This window comes from Cervus elaphus, chromosome 3 (assembly GCF_910594005.1).
Source record: "Cervus elaphus chromosome 3, mCerEla1.1, whole genome shotgun sequence".
Taxonomy (NCBI): domain Eukaryota; kingdom Metazoa; phylum Chordata; class Mammalia; order Artiodactyla; family Cervidae; genus Cervus; species Cervus elaphus.
In genome coordinates this window covers 41,847,815-41,869,745 of record NC_057817.1, presented here as the reverse complement: position 1 = coordinate 41,869,745, position 21,931 = coordinate 41,847,815, and the positions used below count along the sequence as shown (strand labels likewise).

General features: G+C 40.1%; 1 protein-coding gene across 1 annotated transcript in view; it reads left to right on the top strand.

The window, feature by feature from the left end:
• Positions 1-21,931, top strand: part of KCNMB4 (potassium calcium-activated channel subfamily M regulatory beta subunit 4) — a 73,696-nt gene that overhangs the window by 14,157 nt on the left and 37,608 nt on the right. The window contains exon 2 of the mRNA XM_043887135.1: positions 17,316-17,443. Within this exon, the coding sequence (XP_043743070.1) occupies positions 17,316-17,443 (128 nt within the window). The remainder of the gene's footprint in view (positions 1-17,315; positions 17,444-21,931) is intronic.

Genomic DNA, 21,931 nt, shown 5'->3' with positions numbered 1-21,931 from the left:
GAAATCTCATGCATATTATTTCTCACTCCCAATTCCTCCAACTTGGTTGTGATATATAATTCTTTTTATATATTCCAAAATTTGGTTTGCTAGCATTTTGTTGAAGATTTTTGCATCTATATTCATAAAGTATATTGGTCTGTAGTTTTCTTATGATATCTTTGTCTGCTTTTTGGTATCATAGTAACAGAATGAATTGGGATGTATTCTCTCCTTTTTTTTTTTTTTTTTGAGAAGAGTTTATGATATTGCACCATGGTCAAGTGGGATTTATTTTAGGAATGCAAGGTTGGTTAAACATAATAAAATCAATACAGCATGTTAATAGAATAAATGACAGAAATCACATGCATATATGTATGCAGAAAAAAATTGACAAAATCCTTTCATGACTTAAAACATCAACAAACTAGGAACTGAAGGGAACTTTGTCAGCCTGATAAGGGTTGAAAAACCCACAACTAGTATCATACTTAATGATGAAAGACTGAAAACATTCCCCCTGAGATCAGAAACAGGATGAGGATGTCCATTCTTCCTTCTCCTGTTCGACATAGTACTGGAGGTTTTTGGTCAGGACAGTTAGGCAAGAGAATGAAACAGAAGACATCCAGATTGGAAAGGAAGAAATAAAACTATCTCTATTCACAAATCACATGATCTTGTATATAGAAACTCCTGAAAACTCCAGCAAAAAAAAGCTACTGAGCCAAATAAAATTTGCAAGACTGCAGGATATAAAGTCAATGTGCAAAAATCAATTGTATTTTTATTTTTTAAAGCTTTGATTTGTAATAGCTTTATTGAGATCTTCATAAGGATATGTCCTCTATAAGTGTACAGTGCCGGTATTTTTAGGAAATGTATAATTGTATTTTATACAGTAACCATTAACAATCCAAAAGTGAAATTAAGAACACAATTCTACTTACAGTAGCATCAAAATAATAAAACAATTAGGAATATATTTGACAAATTTAACACAACAGTGTAAGATTGTACCCTGAAAACTACAAAACACTTGAAAGAAAGAACTAAATAAAGATACCTTTTGTTCATAAATTGGGAAACTTAATATTGTAATGATGGCAACACTTTCTGAATTGATGTATAGATTCATTACAACTCCTATAAATAAACTCAGTTGGATTTTCTTTTTCAGAAATTGATAAGCTGATCCTGAAATTCAGATACAAGTGCAAAGGGCCCAGGATAGTCAAAACAATGTTGAAAAACAAGAACAAAGTTGGACGGCTCACACGTTCCAATTTTAAAACTTACTTGAAAGCTACAGTAATCAAGACTGTATGATACTGGTGTAAGGGGTAGATTCCAAATCTATGGAATAGAGTTGAGAGTCCAGAAATAAGTGCATACATTCATAAGTAATTGATTTTGACAAGGGTGTCAAGAGGATTCAATAGAAAAAAAAAAAACAAAGTATTTTCAACCAGTATGCTGGAACAATTGTATATGCACATGCAAAGGAGTGAAGTTGGACTTCTACTTCACATCATAATACAAAAATTAATTCAAATCAATGAGAGACCTGAATGTAAGAGCAAAACTACAAAGCTATTGGAAGAAAACACAGTTGTCAATCTTTATGACTTTGAATTAGGCACAGTTTCTTAATATGATGCAAAAAGCACAAGCAACCAAAGGAAAAATAATTGGACATAATAAAACTTTTTAAAATATTTGTGTTTTTGTGCTTTGAAGGATACTGTCAAGAAAGTGAAAAGATAACCACAAAATGAGAGGAAATATTTGCAAATTATGTATCTAATAAGGATCGAATATACAGGATATATAAAGAACCTTTACAACTCAATAACAATAGTAACACAAAAACAACCCAATTTATAAATAGACAAAAGTTGGAAATGGATATTTTTCCAAAGAAGTATACAAATGAGCAATAAGCACATGAAAATATGCTCAATATCATTAGTCATTGCATGCATGTGTTCTAAGTCACTATGTCATGTCCAAAGTGTGCACAGTTGTGTCCAACTCTTTGCAACCTTATGGGCTGTAGCAACTAGCCTCCTCTGTCCGTAGGATTCTCCAGGCAAGAATACTAGAGTGGGTTTGCGTGCTGTCCTGTAGGGAATTTTCCCGACCCAGGGATCAAACCCTAGTCTCTTGTCTCCTGCGTTGGCAGGAGGATACTTTCCCACTAGCACCACCTGGGAAGCCCTTATTAGTCATTGGTGGTGGTTTAGTTGCCAAGTTGTGTCTGACTTTTGCAACCCCATTAACTGTAGCCTGCCAGGCTCCTCTGTCCATGGAATTCTCCAGGCAAGAATACTGGAGTGGGTTGCCATTTCCTTCTCCAGTGGATCTTCCTGACCCAGGGGTTGAACCCAGGTCTCCTGCATTGCAGGCAGATTCTTTACCAACTGAGCTACAAGGGAAGCCCGCTTAGTCATTCAGTTCAGTTCAGTCACTCAGTTGTGCCCGACTCTATGACCCCATGAATCACAGCACGCCAGGCATCCCTGTCCATCACCAACTTCCAGAGTTTACTCAAACTCATGTCCATCGAGTCGGTGATGCCATCCAGCCATCTCATCCTCTGTCGTCCCCTTCTCCTGCCCCCAATCCCTCCCAGCATCAGGGTCTTTTCAAATGAGTCAGATCTTTGCATCAGATGGCCAAAGTATTGGAGTTTCAGTTTCAGCATCAGTCCTTCCAATGAACACCCAGGACTCATCTCCTTTAGGATGGACTGGTTGGATCTCCTTGCAGTCCAAGGGACTCTCAAGAGTCTTCTCCAACACCACAGTTCAAAAGCATCAATTTTTCGGCACTCAGCTTTCTTCACAGTCCAACTCTCACATCCATACATGACCACTGGAAAAGCCATAGTCTTGACTAGACGGACCTTTGTTGGCAAAGTAATGTCTGCTTTTTAATATGCTATCTAGGTTGGTCATAACTTTCCTACCAAGGAGTAAACGTCTTTTAATTTCATGGCTGCAATCACCACCTGCAGTGATTTTGGAGCCCCAAAAAATAAAGTCTGACACTGTTTCCACTGTCTCCCCCTCTATTTCCCATGAGGTGATGGGACCAGATGCCATGATCTTAGTTTTCTGAATGTTGAGCTTTAAGCCAACTTTTTCACTCTCCTTTTTCACTTTCATCAAGAGGCTTTTTAGTTCCTCTTCACTTTCTGCCATAAGGGTGGTGTCATCTGCATATCTGAGGTTATTGATATTTCTCCTGGCAATCTTGATTCCAGCTTGTGCTTCTTCCAACCCAGCGTTTCTCATGATGTACTCTGCATATAAGTTAAATAAGCAGGGTGACAATATACAGCCTTGACATACTCCTTTTCCTATTTGGAACCAGTCTGTTGTTTCATGTCCAGTTCTAACTGTTGCTTCCTGACCTGCATACAGGTTTCTCAAGAGACAGGTCAGGTGGTCTGGTATTCCCATCTCTTTCAGAATTTTCCACAGTTTGTTGTGATCCACACAGTCAAAGGCTTTGACATAGTCAATAAAGCAGAAATAGATGTTTTTCTGGAACTCTCTTGCTTTTTCGATGCAAAGAGGAGAACGCAAATCAAAACTGCAATAAGATACTACTTTCAGCCCACTAAGTGACCATTAAAAATTAAAAGACAGTAACAAGTTTTGATGACGGTGTGGAAAAATTAGAATCTTCGTACATTGTTGATAAGAATGTAAAAGATTTGTAGCTGCTTTGGAAAACAGTTGACAGTTCCTCGAAAAGTTGAACAGAATTACCATTAGACCCAGTAACTCCATTCCTAGGAATACACCCAAGAGAAATGAAAACACATGTCCACACAAAAACTTGTACATGACTATTCATAGTAGCATTATTCTTAATAGCCAAAAAGTGTAAATAAATCATATGTCCATCAATTGATGAATGGACAAATAAAATGTGCTGTATTCATGCAAGGAATTTTATTTGGCTATAAGAAGGACAGTAAAGAATATGCCTGCAATGCAGGAGACCCAGGTTCAATCCCTGGGTGGGGAACCCCTGGAGAGGTGAATGGCTACCCATGCCAGTATTCTTGCCTGGAGAATGCCCCAGACAGAGGAGAATGGCAGGCCACAGTCCATAGGGTCACACAGGGTCGGACATGACTGAAGCAACTGAGCACACATGTGCAATGTTTGTCTGTTAATCCTAAATTCCTAATTTCTCCTTCCCCACTCCCCCTGAGGTAGGATTTCTACTCTTAAGAATCAATGCCAAACTTGTCAGCAAAATTGATTGTGCACAGTATTTAATGAGCATTGTATATAGTGATTTAAAAAATGGAAGATGTCTATTGATTAAAGAAGGTGAAATAGATGAAGATGCAGCCAAGAAGCACTGCCATCAAAAAGGATAACACAGGGTATACTCAACGATAGTCAATGAGAGAAACAAATGCAAAATACAATGTTTACTTTGATTTAATTTGTGGGAAACTGTTGGGGAGCGGGGTAAAGGAGAAAGTCCGGTGGTAGAAGTTCTGGGTGGTAGGAGTCCAGGGGATTTTTTGTTGTTGTTGTTTTAAATTAATTTTTATTGAAGTATAGTTGCTTTACAGGACTTCAGCAGTAAAGAATCTGCCTGCAGTGCAGGAGATGCAGGTTCGATCCCTGGGTCGGGAAGATCCCCTGGAAGAAGGCATGGCAGCTCACGCCAGTATTCTTGCCTGGAGAATCCCATGGATAGAGAAGCCTGGAGGGCTCCATACAGTCCATAGGGTCGAAAAGGGTTGGGCAACATTGAAGCGACTGAGCGCACACACATGCAGAGTTGCTTTATAATGTTGTGTTAGTTTCTGCAGAATCAGCTATACACATACAGACGCCCCCTCTTTTTTTAGATTTCCTTCCCGCCCAGTTCTCCAGAGCACTGAGTTGAGTTCCCCATGCTAATATGGTGGGTTCTCATTAGTTATCCATTTTATGCATAGTAGTCTATATATGTCATCCCAGTCTCCCAGTTCATCCCACCTCTCCTTTGCCCTTTGGTATCCATATGTTTGTTCTCTATGTCTGTATCTTTATTTGTGCTTTGCAAATTAAGTTCATCTGTATCATTTTTCTGGATTCTACAAAGATAGGTGATATTATACGATATTTGTTTTTCTCTTTCTGACTTAACTTCACTCAGTATGGCAGTCTCAATCTGCCCACATCTCTGCAGATGGCAAAATTGCATTGTTTCTGATGACTGGGTAATAACAGTTCAATTGTGTATATGTACCTCATCGTCTTCATCTGTTCCTCTGTTGATGAACATTTAGGTTGCTTTCACGTCCTGGCTATCATAAAGAGTGCCGCAGTCAACTTTGAAGTACATGTGTCTTTTTGACTTACGGATTTTTCTCTAGGTTTATGTCCAGGAGTGGGTTTTCTAGGTCATACGGTAGTTCTGTTTTCCCTGGAGCTTGTGTAGGCGGTGCCCTGCCACCTGAAGGCATGCAGAGAAAGAAGCTCGTGTGGCAGACCCCCCTGTCTTCATGCACAGCCTCCTACAATGGTCCCTTGCCTCTCTAGTGAGAGGCTTCTTCCCAGACAACCTCATTTGTGGGGCCCTACAGCCTAGCCCCTTCTCACCGTCTTCACACAGTGAACCCCGGTCCTCCCCCTGGCATCTGACCTTCGAGGTTGAGCCTCAGTACTCAGCCCCTACCCGCTCCATTGGGCGAGTGGACAAGCCTCGCAGGCTGGGAAGTGTGGGAAGTTTTTTTTTTTCCTTTTGTCTTTTTTTTTTTTTTTATTTTACCCAGTTACTTGGAGATTTTCTTGCTCTGTTGGGGGTCTAAGGACTTCTGCCAGTGTTCAGCAGATGTTCTCTGAGTCGTTACACACATAGATATTTTTTGATGTATCTGTAGGGGAGACGGTGAGCTCCATATCATACCCCTCTGCTATTTTGATCTGATCTCTGAATGTTATATATTTTAAAATAGTAATTTTCCAAATAAAATTTATTTGTAAAATACTCAAAATTATTCTGAAAATATTTAATTAAAATAAAATTATAATTTTGATGGAATGAACTTTTAATTTACAAAAAATAAACTGTGAAAATCCTGAAAATATAGGTAAATATTTACATAAATTTGTCAGTGAACAAAGCCTTTTAAAGCAAAAGCAAATATTATAAAATAATACACTTTTTTAATGACACAGTAAGAAAAAAGTTAACATGGTTTTCAAAAATATTAAAGTTGAAGGAAAAAATGACCAATTTGGGAGAATATTTGCACCATGGTAGAGCAGTGACTCAAAACTCATTCCGTGAAGAGCTCTTGGCAATAAATGGCTTTCTCTTCAGTGGAAGACTTATAGATGTGATGGTTAATTTCCTGTGTCAACTTACCTGGGCTAAAGGATGTCCAGATATCTGTAAACCATTATTTCTGTAATGAGAGAAATTCCAGAAATATTACTGTAAAATAAATTCTCTGAGGACTTCAGTGGCAGTCCATTGGTTAGGATTCCGGGCTTCCACTGCTAGAGCCACGGGTTTGATCCCTGGTGGGCGAACTGAGATCCCGTATGCTGCATGGTATGGTTAAGAAACAAAAACAAAAAAGTTGCCTGTTATTCTATACTGATTCCTGAATGCTTGGATCAAATACTATGCTAGTAGATTTGAAACCATAGGATGATATGGTGATCCTCTAGGGTAATACAAACTTCCAAACTAAAACAATCTAGTAATGATTTTTTCTTTTTCAAAGTGGGCCAGTTACTAGAGAGGAAATAGAGAAAGATCTCAATAGAACCACAATGAGGACTCCTCTGTCCCAATCCTTTTTGTCGTCCAGAGATCACTATATTTCACTGTTTTTGTTTTCTCTTTTTCCATTGTTTAAATCCATGTTCAAACAATAGGCTCTCCAGTGTATGTATTTTAGACAATCACCTGCCAATGGTTGAATCTGAGCATTTAACTTTCTTACACTATCCCATTCCATCTCATTTTTCGGCCGTTCATCCTTTAGATATCATAGTTTTGGGCCAAATTAACATGGAGTGCTTAACTTTATTTTAACTACATAATGTTCATTTTTATTGCTGCTTTTTCTTTGTGCTAATAATCATGCTCTTTTAATATTTTCTTACTTCCTTATGTACCTTTCTCTTTTACAAAATTCTCCCACAGAATTGTAAGACTCCTTTGTATACTGTTTTTCATATATATGCTATGCTAAGTCACTTCATTCATGTCTGACTCTTTGCGACCCCGTGGACCATAGTCCACCAGGCTCCTCTGTCCATGGGGATTCTCCAGGCAAGAATACTGGAGTGGGTTGCCATTCCCTTCTCCAGGGGATCTGCCCAACCCAGGGATCGAACCCTCGTCTCTTATGTTTCCTGCACTGGGAGGTGGGTTTTTTACCGCTAGTGCCAATACCCGGGGAGCCCCTATACTTATTCATAATGTATAACTGTTTCATTCTACTTTTTTCTCTTTTCAAAAACTTGCCTTTCTGAACTCCTTCAGCCTACTGCCCCAAACTGCGCTGGTTGCACCTCGGACCTGCTATGTCCCTCCTCTATTAGATATTTTGTTTCCTTGACCCCATGCCATTGTCTATATACCTTTGCTTTGGTGAGATACATCTTCAAGTAGCTTCCTGAGAAAGGGTGCTTGGGAAATACAACTTTAGAATGTTATGTATCGATCAGAGTTCTTTTTCTGAGGCTGTAACATACTCTAATCAGTTTACTCAAAATGCAATTTATTATTTGTTATCTATTGCCCATAAATCAACATAGGCCTATACGTCCAACATCATTCCTTTAAAAGAGAAATAAACAGTTAGAAGTTCTGCTCAAAATTATGCTAAACTGAGTTCAAATGTTTTCTTGGACCAGAACTGGTCGCAGGCTTTAAGCACTCTCACGCACACTGCAGAGTGCTCCTAGAGGGATGAAAATCTTGTTGTTCAGCCACCTAGTCATGTCTGACTCTTCGCAGCCCCATGCTCTGCCGCATGCCAGGCCTTCCTGAATATCTTAGTTTGAGAAAAATAAGCCTAGGTTAACGACTGCACATTAGGATAAGTTGAGAAGGCCATAGTACAAGAGTGAAGATGTGTCAGGAATGTGAAGCATTTTCTTATGCATCTTGTTTGCCTGCAGGAGCTGCGTTAGTTAGCCCTGAAAACCCCACCTCTTTGTCTAGGTGGGTCGAATAGCCCAATATACAATGAATGACATGGTGACTGGATGTCCCATGCTTAGGCATCAGTAACAAACCAAGGGTTTCTTGAGGGGAATAGCAATTTGTCAAAGAAAGCATGGGTTTGATTTACACTATCAGAACTCCACAGGCTCCATCTATCCCTCCCATCCGGCACTCCTTGGATACCATTCGAGGTCCTGGGCCACAGAAGTCAGTGAAAAGAGCAGGTTCTTCTGCTCTGGCTGCCACTGAAAGGGGTCAGGTCTGTGGATTGCTCAGTAAGGGATCAGAGGTGCAGTCCCAAATATGGGTAAGTGTTTCCTCCAAAATGCCAAGAGTCCATCAAGCACTGTGCCTCTCAGTTTTAACGAGTGAAAGGGACAGCAATCTCTTTCACTTTGGAGGAGATATCCAGAAATTCCCTGTGGCGTGACACCCCCAGAAGCATCACCGAAATAACAGACCACTGCATTTCCCACCCTCTGGCACACCTGTACTTTACCAAGGAATCTAGAGCACTTTGTACTACCCAATTTCTGATATCAGCAGTGTGTATCATCAGCCTGATATCATCCGCTTGCAGTGCAGGAGACACAGGAGACCTGGGTTCGATTCCTGGGTGGGGACGATCCCCTGAAGGAGGAAAATGGCAAACAACTCCAGTATTTTTCTTGAAAAAGCCTATGGACAGAGGAGCCTGGCGGGCTACAGTCCAGTCACAAAGAGTCGGACACAGCTGAGCGACTACACACGAGTGTGTATCATTTTTATTATGATCACAAATTTTGTGGATCATAAATACAGACAGGGCATAATGGGGACAGTTTATCTCTGCCCTGTGATGTCTGAGGTTCTAGTGAAATACTCGAAGCCAGGAGGCGAGAACCATCGGAAGGCTCATTCACTCACACATCAGAGAGTTGACGTTGGTCGTTGAGTGGGGGGCCTTGGTTCCTCTCCACCCAGGCCTTTCCATGTGGTCTCTGCATGGACTACTCTGGGCTTTCTCACAGCATAGTGTCAGAACTCCAAGGGCAAGCGTTCCCAAGAGAGAAATGCAGGCAGAAGCTGTGTCCTCTTTTTCTGATTTAGCCTTGGAAGTCACACAGCGTCGCTTCCTCTGTAATCACAGACTCATCCATATTCTAGGGAAGGGAAACCCACAACCCTGAGGAGAGGAGAGTCAATGTCACATTGTAAGAGCATGTACAGTAGGATAGATGTTGGTGGAGCCATCTATGGAAAAATACGTTCTGCCACAAATAGGAAGCATCAATTTTTCATCACCACTATCTATCAATCCTGGTTCTAGGGGACTTAACCACAGACAGGACTTGTTTCCATTCATGCAGAAATGATGGCTGTTAATATTTTATTTTATACACACACATACACACAAAATGAATCCCAGGCGGCTCAGTAGTAAAGTATCCTTCTTCCAGTGTAGGAGATGCAGATGTGTGGGTTTGATCCCTGGGTTGGTAAGTTCCCCTGGAGGAGGAAATGGCAACTCATACCAGCATTCTTGCCTGGAGATTCCCATGGACAGAGGAGCCTGGCGGTTGGCAGTCCGTGGGGTCACAAAGAGTTGGACATGACTGAGCGACCAAGCACACACACATATACACGTATTATGAGGCATTTCTGAAAGCATGCAAGAGCATTTAAGACATTTTATTTCATTTCAGTGTTCTATATGGTCATAAGAGGATTGGCCATCTCCTCAAGGATTTTAAATTATCATCATAAGCCGTTGAGCACATCTGTACATATACTGCCATGCTTATTATAAATAATTATTGTTGAGCTTCTTCCAGATTAAAACTTCTTGTTTTGGTCTGACTGCTGTTGAGATTCAACCTCTATTTTTTGGCAAAGACTCTGCATTTTTATTTTCTGACTTTCCAGCTGAATGAACTGTTTTCTCTTGAAAGTGGAATGTTCCAAACTTTTTTCAGTTTTAATAATGTCACCAACTTTAGCAGTCTATTTGAATCCAGAAGTTAAATAAATAATGTTAAATTACAGAAATGCAGATGTAGTCTCAACACCTAATAATACAGTCCAACTAAAGGAGAGTTGGGGGCGGGTGGGAATAGTCTGGTGGGTAGTGAGCTGTTTTTCACAGAAACTGGTAAGGCTAGGAGAACAATTCTTCATGAGTAATGAGTGGTTCAGATAATTGGGGCATTTTCCAATGTCTTCTTCCATGTCCCTCACCTTCAAGCACATTAGATGATTCAGTCTTTCTGGAACATCCATCACATTCCATTTCTTCTTCTTGGAATGTCCCCCTTCCCAACCCATTCTCTGAGAAACAAACTCCCATTCAACCTTAAAGACACAATCATGTTGTCTCTTTTGTGAAGCCTTCTATTTCCCCTCAAAGCCAAAATTTTCACTTCCTCTTTCGTAACTACATGTTCCTGGGAAGGGAGGAAGAAGAGGGCTAGGGAGTAATATCTAAGTATCCTGTACTGAGCAATCAAGAATGGTTTAGTGCATAAATGATCAATTCCCCAAACCTGTCATTCCAAGGAAGAAAGAGAGCTGTTAAAAGTGCAGGTTCCTAGTGCCTCTGAATGAGACTCTCAGAAGGGTGGATCTTTTGACAGTCTAGGGGTCTGTGGACCATCCTTTGACGAACCCAATTCTAGGCTGGGCACTGCTCTGTACCTGTCCAGCTTGCTCTCTCTGAAGAGCTCATTTTAGCACCCCTTTGTTCTTAGCCCTACTTTTCACATTTTCTAAGCCATTTATTTGGCCTTCGGATTCTTCCATAAGATTATTTCCATTTAGCTTTCAGATGTGGGTGTGCATACTGGAACCACTTGCCCTAGAATTTAGCTTAACTGACATATAATTCCTTATGTGTTTCTTCAGTTAACCTACATTCATAAGAAATATGTGTTTGCATGCAGTGCACACGTTTGCAAACAGTTAATGAAGTCATGAGGCATGTGAAATATTGTAGGGTTTATAAATGACTCAGTTAAACTTTTTATTCTACAGAACTTTTTTTTCCTTTCTGGCTGTACAGGGTCTCAGTTCCCTGACCAGGAGCTGAACCTGGGCCGTGGCAGTGAAAGCACTGAATTCTAACCACTAGACCACAGGGAATTCCCCCGCTTTGTTTTAAGTGCTTTTCTGATTGTATGTTTATTTTGTCAGAAATGTCATTAAAATTATACACCAGAACTGACACAGAGAGGTCTTACAGGATTTCAGAAAATAGAAAAGTATGGTATAAAATATAATTAAATCTATGTTCCAGTAGATAATGTTTTAAGAATTCATTTTCTAACCAAATTTACTTTGGAAATTATTTAATCTACGAAACCCATGCCAATATTATGTCTTTCAATAATCACCTCCCTAACCAAGTCAAGTCAAGAAAGAAACTGGAACCAAAAAAAATGTCTTCATTTCCCTTTCTTAGGTAATGCCTAACATAGAACCCAGTTCCCAGTGTTTAGTTAAATAGATGGAGTGTTTTGTGCAGTGGTTTTTTTAAAGTGACTCAGTAAAGGAAGAAAGTGAATTTTGCCTACTCTGCCCACATGAGTGAAACGCAGTCCTCAAGACACATCACAAAGATCCCACTCAAGAAGTGTTCTATTAAAATACAAATTCATTGTGGTAGGCTGAAAAAGAATGCTGTTATGAATCTTGATAAGCCCTAAAATAAGATAATGTAAAATAAGTGATAATACATACATAATCAGATATTTCACGTCAAGTGATGATAGTTTCTTCCCTTTATAAACTCTCTGAACGTTTTTACATTAATGCACTCAGAACAGTCCGTTCAGTTCTATCAGTTTCCTTCATGAATGCAGAAGTCAAATTTCCTTTCTAAAAGGTAGGCATTAAACAAATATATTTTATCATGTGCCTCTTTTTCTCCTGACTTTTTAAAGAGAGTGATTTCATGCAATTTTAGGCAGCAAATGACACAGCCTCTAGTGAAGGTTATTCGGGTGATAATGGTATTAGAAGTTGGGAAATGCAGCCTTTGCAAATGAAAAACAAGAAAAGGTCAGAACGGCATGAGGAAGTTTCTCCAAGGGAATGCTCATTGTCCTCCATGACCAAAGACATTGTGTCTATAAATTCACCTAAGTGAAATTACATCTGTGGCACCAAAAACCAACCCCGAAGCCAAATTGAGACAGGAGGGAACAAGCAAAGACTTACATTTCTCTGAGAATGTACCGGGAAACCAAAGGGCTGCAACCGACAGCCTCAGCCCTCCAATCCTCAGGAGGACTTCACAAAGTCCGTTCCCAAGAAAACATTACACTAGTTCTCCAAGAGGGGAGGGTGGATATCAGGCCATCTCCCTGACCACCAAATCAGGGGGCTCCAAAAAGGGAAAACTGGGAAGCCCTCAAGCGAGGTACTGTGGTGCTGCTGCTGCTGCTGCTAAGTCGCTTCAGTCGTGTCCGACTCTGTGCGGCCCCATAGACGGCAGCCCACCAGGCTCCCCCGTCCCTGGGATTCTCCAGGCAAGAACACTGGAGTGGGTTGCCATTTCCTTCTCCAGTGCATGAAAGTGAAACGTGAAAGTGAGGTCGCTCAGTCGTGTCCGACTCTTAGCGACCTCATGGACTGCAGCCTACCAGGCTCCTCCATCCATGGGATTTTCCAGGCAAGAGTACTGGGGTGGGTCACCATTGCCTTCGCACTGTGGTGCAGTGGTTAAGAATTCTCTGCAGGGACTTCCTCAGTGGTCCAGTGGTTAAGACTCTGCGCTCTCACTGCCAAGGGTCCCGGTTCAATCCTTGGTCAGAGAACTAAGACCCCACAAGCAGCAAAAAAAAAAAAATTAAACTAAAAATAATAAAATAAAATGACTCAAGAAGCTCAGGAAAAAAAGAATTCTCTGCGGTTTGAACCCCAGCTGTTCCATTTGCCATTATAATTTAAGAAAAGATTTTCTTTTTTTTTTTTTAATTTTTAATATTTTTTGGCTGTGCTGGGTCTTGGTTGCTGCTCAGGATTTTCGCTAGTTGTGACAAGTGGGTGTCAGTCTTCAGTTGCAGTGAGCAGGTGTCTCATTTCAGTGGCTCTAGGGGCGTGGGCTCAGTAGTTGCTGCTCCTGGGCTCTAGGGCACAGCCTCCGTAGTTGTGGCACTCGGGTTTAGCTTCTCCATGGCACGTAGGACCAGGGATCAAACACGTGTCTCCTACATTGGCAGGCGGATTCTTTACCACTGAGCTACCAGAGAAGCTGGGAGGGATTTGGGGGCATGAGAAGAAGGGGACGACAGAGGATGAGATGGCTGGATGGCATCACTGACTCGATGGACATGGGTTTGAGTAAACTCCAGGAGCTGGTGATGGACAGGGAGGCCTGGCATGCTGCGGTTCATGGGGTCGCAAAGAGTCAGACACGACTGAGGGACTGAACTGTATTGTACCAGGGAAGCCCTAAGGAAAGTTTTCTGAAACTCCTCTGTCCCTTAGTTTCCTCATCTGTAAAATGAGGGTGATTATAATATTTGCTCATTTGAATTAAATGAGATTTGGATCAATGAGATGTTTGACATATAGTCAATAAATGTTAACCATGCTGATGATAGTGATGATGATGGTGATAAGACACACATTGTTATTTGTGCCCCGCCTCCAAAGGAGAGAGATTTATGAGGGAGCTATTTGGTGCCTGGAAAACCTTGAACAACGTGAAGAACCCAGAAAAGAAAATCTCTATGACTGATTTTTGAATTCTTTTTTTCTGGAACACTGCTTTGATCACTTATACCTTATTTTAAAATTCTAACAGTCTACAGTGATCCACTAAATTGAGAAAGAATCTAGAGCAAATCTGAGTTAGGCTTCATAGAAATTTTAAAGACCAATTAAATGGACAATCAAGGTATAAAAAAATAGATAATAATGATTTTTAAGAGCCTTAATGTTTAGCCTTTTAACAGTTTTCCCAAATTTCCTTTCAAGGAGATGTGCACTTTAGAAGTTGCTGGAGTATTGTAAACTCATTATTTAATCTATGATACTCTTTGGAAAGAATGCAGTCCATGGAAAAAATACTTAAATTTTGATCACAGGTTATTTTCCCCAATGTGAGAGAGTACTTTGCTTCCAAAAATCCATCTATACTAGCTCAAAGTCTCCTAGAGGCAATAAACATTTCTTTTATCCCACATAAAATCACAACATACCTAATATAAAACTTTATGCCCTCAGTGAAAGTTTTAGTCTGACTTTTTCAGAAATGTGTAGCTGTAATTCTCCTGATCAGACTATAGAGCTGTCATTCAATAGAGACATTTCTTTTAAATCCATTTATTTCCCCCTCCTCCCAAAACTGAATAGTAAGATTTTCAAACTGAGATAATTACAGAATTTAAAAATCTGCTTTAATTACTTTTGGTTTTTGGTTGTTATTCCCCAAAATGTTTAGTGTACTTCTTGTTTTGAGGATCAGTTGTTTTGTTGCTAAATCATGTCCGACTCTTGCAACCCCATGGACTGTAGCCCACCAGGTTCCTCTGTCCATGGGATTTCCCAGGTAAGGTTACTGGAGTGGGTTGCCATTTCCTTCTCCAGGGGATCTTTCCAACCCAGGGATCGAAACTGTGTCTCCTGCATTGGCAGGTGGATACTTTATTGCCGAGCCACTAGGGAAGCCCTGTATTGAGTGTGCCTGTTGCAAAAAGAGCTCTGATGAGTTTTTCAAGTTTCATACCTCATGGCTTCTACCTCCAGATCTAGAAATTTCTGCCCCCTACAAAGAGCACAGTCATTTGACACAACTACTCTCACTTTATAAACTAGTTGACCATGATACAGAAAAAGAATTTTTAATAGAAGGAAAGGAAACATCTGTCACATCATAGGAAATAAGCAACAGGAAAATCAGAAGCCCTTTATAAACATTTTCTTAATGCAAAATACATGTCTCCAAGTAAAGACTAACCACACTTGTCCTCCTCGCTGGCCGGAATGGTGGTTTCCTCGGGCTTCCTGGCCGTCTCCCCAGTGGGCAGGACCTCTTCTGGAGAAAATACTTGACAGGGTTTGCAGTCCTGTCTTCTGCTGGGTCCTTCCTTGCTGTATCTCCAAGAAGAGAATCATAGAGATGTAGAGCTAGAATTTATTTTGGAGACTTAGCAGATTAGAAAAAGTGAAATTCGGAAAAAAAGTAATTTACCTCAAGCCCAAACATGTAACAGCTAATAAGACTGGAACCCGATCTAATGGTCTCCATTGCTTCTAAACCCGACTGCTGCTTTGAAGAGCTCAGGATTCATAATTTCACAGAACTTTTTAGCTATATATTATTGTTATTAGTAGAAGTGAAACTATATATGCAGAGGGTAAATATGCTTTGAGACAATATTTGTGTAACGTGAATTTGTTATATATAACAGAAAAATATTTTAAATTTAAATAAAACTTTAAATTTTAATCTAAGAAATTTAAAATAAAAATATTTTTAAATTAATTTAAATTTTAATTTTTTAAAATTAAAAGTTTTAAAATTTTTAAATAAAAATATTTAAAATTTAAATGAAATAAAATTTAAAATGTGTTTATATATACTTTAAAATGTTTAACTGCTGTAAAAAAAAGAATCTTCCTCTTCTTGAATAAAGATGTATCCACATGTGTTATTATTATTTAATTTTACCAACATTTTTGAAATTTCCATGTTAACCAGGTATAGTCCTAGGTTTAAAGATACAGAAGAGAAAATAAAATAGCCCTTGTCCCAGCTTGCCAACAAATTGGAGAGGCTGACATAAAACAGACAAGTATGATACTGTGTGATTCCACATGGCAGATTTGGGAACAAGAGCTTCTTCTGTACGTCTGCATCCCAGGCTTGAGTAAGAATGAGGACCGGGCAGGGACTAGATCATGGAGAGCTTTGTACATCATGCTAAAATGCTTGTAGTTTACCCAAAAATGGCTAGAAGACATTGAGAAAGTAGATGCTCTAAAATCATGTGACTCAAATTATACTATAGAGCTAGTGGATTTTTTTTCTGCTCCTTTATACTGAACACCTTGATATAACATCTGAGAGTGGGATGTGATGAGTCAGCAGACTCTAGTTCCAGTTGTAGAACTGACGGAAATCTCAGTTTCCTCATCTGTAGGGTGGGGTTCATTATTGGATTGTTGTAAGAAGGACTGGAGGTAAGGCTATTAAACATTTATTACCATGTCTGGCATAGTAAGGGTGTCCCTTGTGGCTCAGCTGATAAAGAATCTGCCTGCAATGTGGGAGACCTGGGTTTGATCCCTGGGTTGGGAAGATGCCCTGGAGAAAGGAAAGGCCACCTACTCCAGTATTCTGGCCTGGAGAATTCCATGGACTATATGGAGTTGGACATGACTGAGGGACTTCCACTTCGCTGGCATAGTAAACACTCAATAACTGTAAACTGGCATCATCTTCATCGTGATCATCATCATAAAAGACTGAAATGGAAAAAAAGGGATTAGCATGCTAAGGGTTAATTGTAACATCTAGGGTTAAGGGCAGTGTTCTAACTCTGCTGAGTATATCGCTTCAAGTAATGAAGTCCCTTCACAGAGGACTACTTTGTCAGAGGCATGGCTAGAAAGGGGCAACAGTTAGCAAAATGCATTGATTATGTAACTGAGATGAACTTTCCCTTTGATTTTGCTGTTCAAGAACATGTAAGAAAAGAAAACGAGTTTCAGCAGCTGAGATCAGTATCAGAAGAGAGCCCTGTGCTTGCTCTGTTAGTTAAAAGTAGAAGAGGAAAACATCAAAGTCTGCTGGAGACTGGGGATAAAAATCAACTTTTGTGTTACCTCCCTTTGTTGCTCAGCAGGCCCATATTATGCTTTCAACCCACTAGTAGGTTGTAACTAATTGTTTATAAAGTATCTTTATAGTGTAATGACTGAAAGTTATTTTTGGCTGTATCTTTATTATTGGAATACTTCCTGTAATTGCACCAAATTCAAAGTTTGAAATATAGTTTAGCAATTCCAGTTTGGTTAAAATTAAGTAGGTCAGAATTAGATTTACCATTTAAGCATAATGCCATCTATCTATTAGAAACGGCCTATATTTCAGTATTCTATAGAATAATAGGTTTACTTTCTGTGTTCTCTTTTGTTAGTGCTCCTATATTCCTCCCTGTAAGAGAGAAAATCAGAAGAACTTGGAAAGTGTCATGAATTGGCAACAGTACTGGAAAGATGAGATTGGTTCCCAGCCATTTACTTGCTATTTTAATCAATTTCAAAGGTAAGCAAATATTTACATGTGCATATTAAAGTTGTTTGTAGCCTCGGTAGCTAATTATATTAATAAATCATAGATTGTGCTCACTTGACAAAATATACAACATGGAGATAGACAGTCTCGACTCTTCCTAGCATGTAGTTAGGGTAGCCCTTTCTTACTCTATAGGATGGGGGGCGTGTATAGCTAGCCAAAAAAGGTGTATAGCATGTATATGCTAGCCAAAAAAGGTGAGTACTGTATCATGCATCATAGAGTTTACCCTCTGGATACACTAAGAAAGTGCCTTTAGGTAGGAGGACTGTATATTAGGAGTGTTCTCCCAAATCATTTGTGATTAATGATCACAAACTGAACAGTGTTCAGATTTATCATCATTTTGGTCTATATCAAATCTTACCTTTCTTTTTCCTTTCTATTCTGACCAGGTATCTTCAAATGTTTCCATCATTAAAACTTTACTCGACCTAAAGAGAACTCAAGTTATAACATATAGCAACAGTTCCTTGAATTCGAATATTTCAGTATCCACCCAGATTAACCATAGTAATTTGTTCATCAAATGTTGAGTATTCTCAGCTCTTTGCTGTCACTCTCCATTTGGGTGTTCCACACTTAGGTCAGACTTTCTCTTCCTCCTATAACCCCTCTCTTAGTGAATGGCACTGTAGTCTACTCACTTACTGAGGCTGGAAACTTTGAGTAATTCTTAACTCACTTTTCTCCTTTGTGCTCTATAACCTACATTTATCATCCTGTTGATTTTATCCTGTATTAACTCTTCTGTGCCTTCCCTCTGCCACTGTTTTAGTTCAGATTCATGTTATTTCTCATGAATCTGAGAACACAATAGTCTTCTAACTATTAACACAACAATCAATAGTCTTCTAACCAGCCCTTCTACTTCCACCCTTTGCCCCACTCTAAGACATTCTCCATGTTGCTGCCAAGAATGTCTTTCTTAAACTTGAAAGCAAGAATAAGCAGTTAGGATCTACCTCTGAGTCAGGGATATGGCAGAGTCTCCTAATTCATGTAGAGGAAGGAGGTACAGAAAAGGGACAGTTTGTAGAACCTCCCAAAGTGCCAGCTACAAGATATACCTCTGTGTGCTGTCTGGAGCTCTTTCCCAGGTTTGCAGTCCTCACTGTCCTAACTATACCGGAAGAACTTTAAAAAAAAATGCATCACAGATGAATTAACTTAGAATTTTTGGTGGTTGAACCTAAGCATTAGCATTTAAAAAATCAATTCTAGGGATTCTAATATACAGTCAGGATTGAGAGTCACTGCTCTATCCTCTCACCTATAACCCTCTACTGGAATTGTTTGTATGCCCATCTTCCCAACTAGATTGCCTACTGGTTAATGGTATGGACCATATCTTCTTTGGCTTTGTATCCCTAGTACTTAGTGCAGTGGCTGGTTCTCAGTTAAGAAATGTTTGGTGAATGAATGAATCAATGAATGTAATGTGCCAGAATAATAACGAGGGTTCTTTGCTTCCAAGGAATTAGACTTTCTTGGGGGAAACAGAGCTTATGCAATGTAAGGGCACAATAAAGGACAGAAATGGTTTATCTATCAGAAGCAGAAGATATTAAGAAGAGGTGGCAAGAATTTCACGCAAAGAATGATTTCATCAGTTAGAAATGAAAGGGAGGAAGACCTTAAAGATGGGGTGGCTGTGAAAAAAAAACAAGTGTGGCAATATAAGTAACATTAGGTACATAGGTTATGGCGTGGTGAATTTGTAAGCTGGAAATGTAGCTTAGGGTTAGATTTCCAAAGGGTCATAAATGCCATGTTAAGGAGAATGTTCTTTCTCATTTGGGCAATGAAAATTTGTGAAAAGGTTTTCTTTTTTTTGAACCAAAGACTCAACTTGAGTAGATCTCTGATATAGAAAGTAAGGGGTGTGAGAGTTGAATGTGTTTTGGAGAGGAAAGATGGGCTGAAAGCAAGGAGCTCCAGCTCAGAGCTGGGGGGGTAGGTAAGGAGAGTCCTGAGTGAAAAGCATTGCGTTTCTGAGTGGTGACCTGTGCCAATCATTGTGAATAACATTTTGGTTAGATCACTATATCTCTTATAATAGTTCTAAATACTGGTCCCACTTGACAGGTGGGAAAACTGAGTCTTAAAGACTCCAGCTGAAGTCTTTAAGTGAAAAAAACAGAATGCAGCTCGAAACCAGCTCATCTGATTCCCTGAGCTCCTTCTGTTAGCCATCTTCTTATCCCAATAAAGCAGTCTGAGAGTAGTTGTAGTGGCAGTAACCCATGGAGGGGTACATCCGAGCGACATTTAGAATCACAGTCAACAGAACTTAGCAGCCATGAGAGTGATGCGGAAAAGGGAGGTGTCACATTTGACTGAGTGTGAGAAAAGGATTGTCTAGCTCTGACTATGCTGAATTTGAGAGTCTCAAAATAGCCAAAAGAAAGAGGTAGAAGGGGAGGGAGGTGGGAGGGGAGTTCAGCATGGGGAACACATGTAAATCCATGGCTGATTCATGTCAATGTATGGCAAAAACCACTACAATAATGTAAAGTAATTAGCCTCCAACTAATAAAAATAAATGAAAAAAAAAAAAAGAAAGAGGTAGAAGTACAGACTTTCAGTTCAAGAGCAAGAAGCCAGGGTCAGTGCTATACAGATCTGGGAATCATTGGCACACAAGCCATAGTTGAAGCAAAGAGAAAGAACGCACACTGGGAAAGAATGCATCCTGGATTGAGGAGAGAAATGTTGACGGAATCTTGGGATCCGCTGTGTTGATGTATGAGGGGGAGGAGATGGAGAGAGAGTGGCCAGATGTTGAGAAGAAAGTGAAAAGACTTGGAAGCGCGAGTGTTTTAAGGGGAAAAGAATAATCAAGATGAACTACTGAGAAGTCATCAATTGTGGAAGCTCCGAGTGTGTAAGTGATCTTTGTGAACACAGTTTAGGTACTGCCGTAAAGCAAAGGCTTTGAAATCACTTTGTCTTAGGCTGAGATGAGCCTGTGAAGGCTTTACCAAGTGCAGACTACTTTTTCAAGAAGTTTGCCGTGACTGGAAAAAGAATTTGAGGGAGGAGATGAGTAATTGAGAGGGAAATAGGAATGGATACAGAGGAATGAGACGGGGCATGGACTAAAACTTCTGAGGAAGAAGGAAATATTGACTACACATAGTAAACAAGGAAAAAAGGGAACATTCCCTGAGGAAAACAGGGGAGGATGAAATGCAGAGGTGAAGTGGGGATATGTTTTTCAGTGAGACGGGGAGCCCAGCCACAGGAAATAGGCATTAGCAGTCAAGACAGTTTGATACCGAACCCACCACGGTCTGCATGAGGTGATCCTTTAGGCTCCCAACCCCTGGACCAGGAGCTGGTTTCCAAATGTGCATGACCTTGAGCTTGCAGGAGGAAGCAGATAGGCACCCCCTCTCAAGGGCTATGCTCCCCAGCTGCCGGTCATCTTGGTAACTTGCCCTCACTCCCCACTCAGGTACCAAGTTTTCTAAAGGCTGCCTCCTGCAAATAGGGCTGCCTTCTGCTAGGGCACGAACTCTGAATATCCATGGTACCAAATCACACAGGACCATTCCCTGGCATGCTGAGAATTGTCTGTAAGAACTCACCCTGCATTATGCTGGGTTGGCCAAAAAGTTTTTGGGTTTTTTCTGTAATATCTAATGGAAAAACCTGAATGAACTTTTTGGCCAACACAGTATATCAATTATAGTATATCAACTTTAGTAGTGGTACATTTAAGCTCATCATTCCTTCTTCAGAACAGATATTCATTCCCCATCCATCATCTCACTGTCCCATTTTCAAACTGTTGGGGTATAGACAGAAGTAGGGGTGGTCTGTCACAACTCAGAAGCACTCCAGACATGATTTTAAGTGACTTCGAGAAAACAGAAGTTTGAAGTTTGGCTCTTTCATCATGACATTTGCAAGAGGAAACAAGAGTGCTGGTTGGAGGTGTGAAAAATGGCAGCTCCTTGGTGCCATCTACTCTTAGTACACTTTTTACTACTGCTAAATATGAAATAAAAATAGACTCACTGTAAAGACTCCCAGATGCTTTTGATAAGATGAACTTTATATTTAAAGTAACCTTTAGATTTCACTCAAATGCAGGATTGGGGAGAAAAGTTCCCAAGAAGTTTCCGTTTTCAAGAAAAGGGTGTTATTTTAAAGATCTAAGACAAAGATGATTGGAGTCTTAGCTTTCCATTGTTGAAGGCTTATTTAGGTGAGTTACACTCAGACATAGAATCTGCAGTGGCCAGAGCAGCCATCAGTAGCCAGGCCTGCCTTGGAAGGATGGTCCCCATGTAATCACCCCTTCCTTCTGTGCCCCCTAGGAAGCACACCGTGGTGTAGTAACTTCATGCCCAGGGCTCGTGGAACCAGGCCCTGGCTGCCTCTATTCATGATCTTCCCATACAGCCTTTTGGCTCTATGTCTCCTTCAACCTTGAAGCATCGCGTCTCC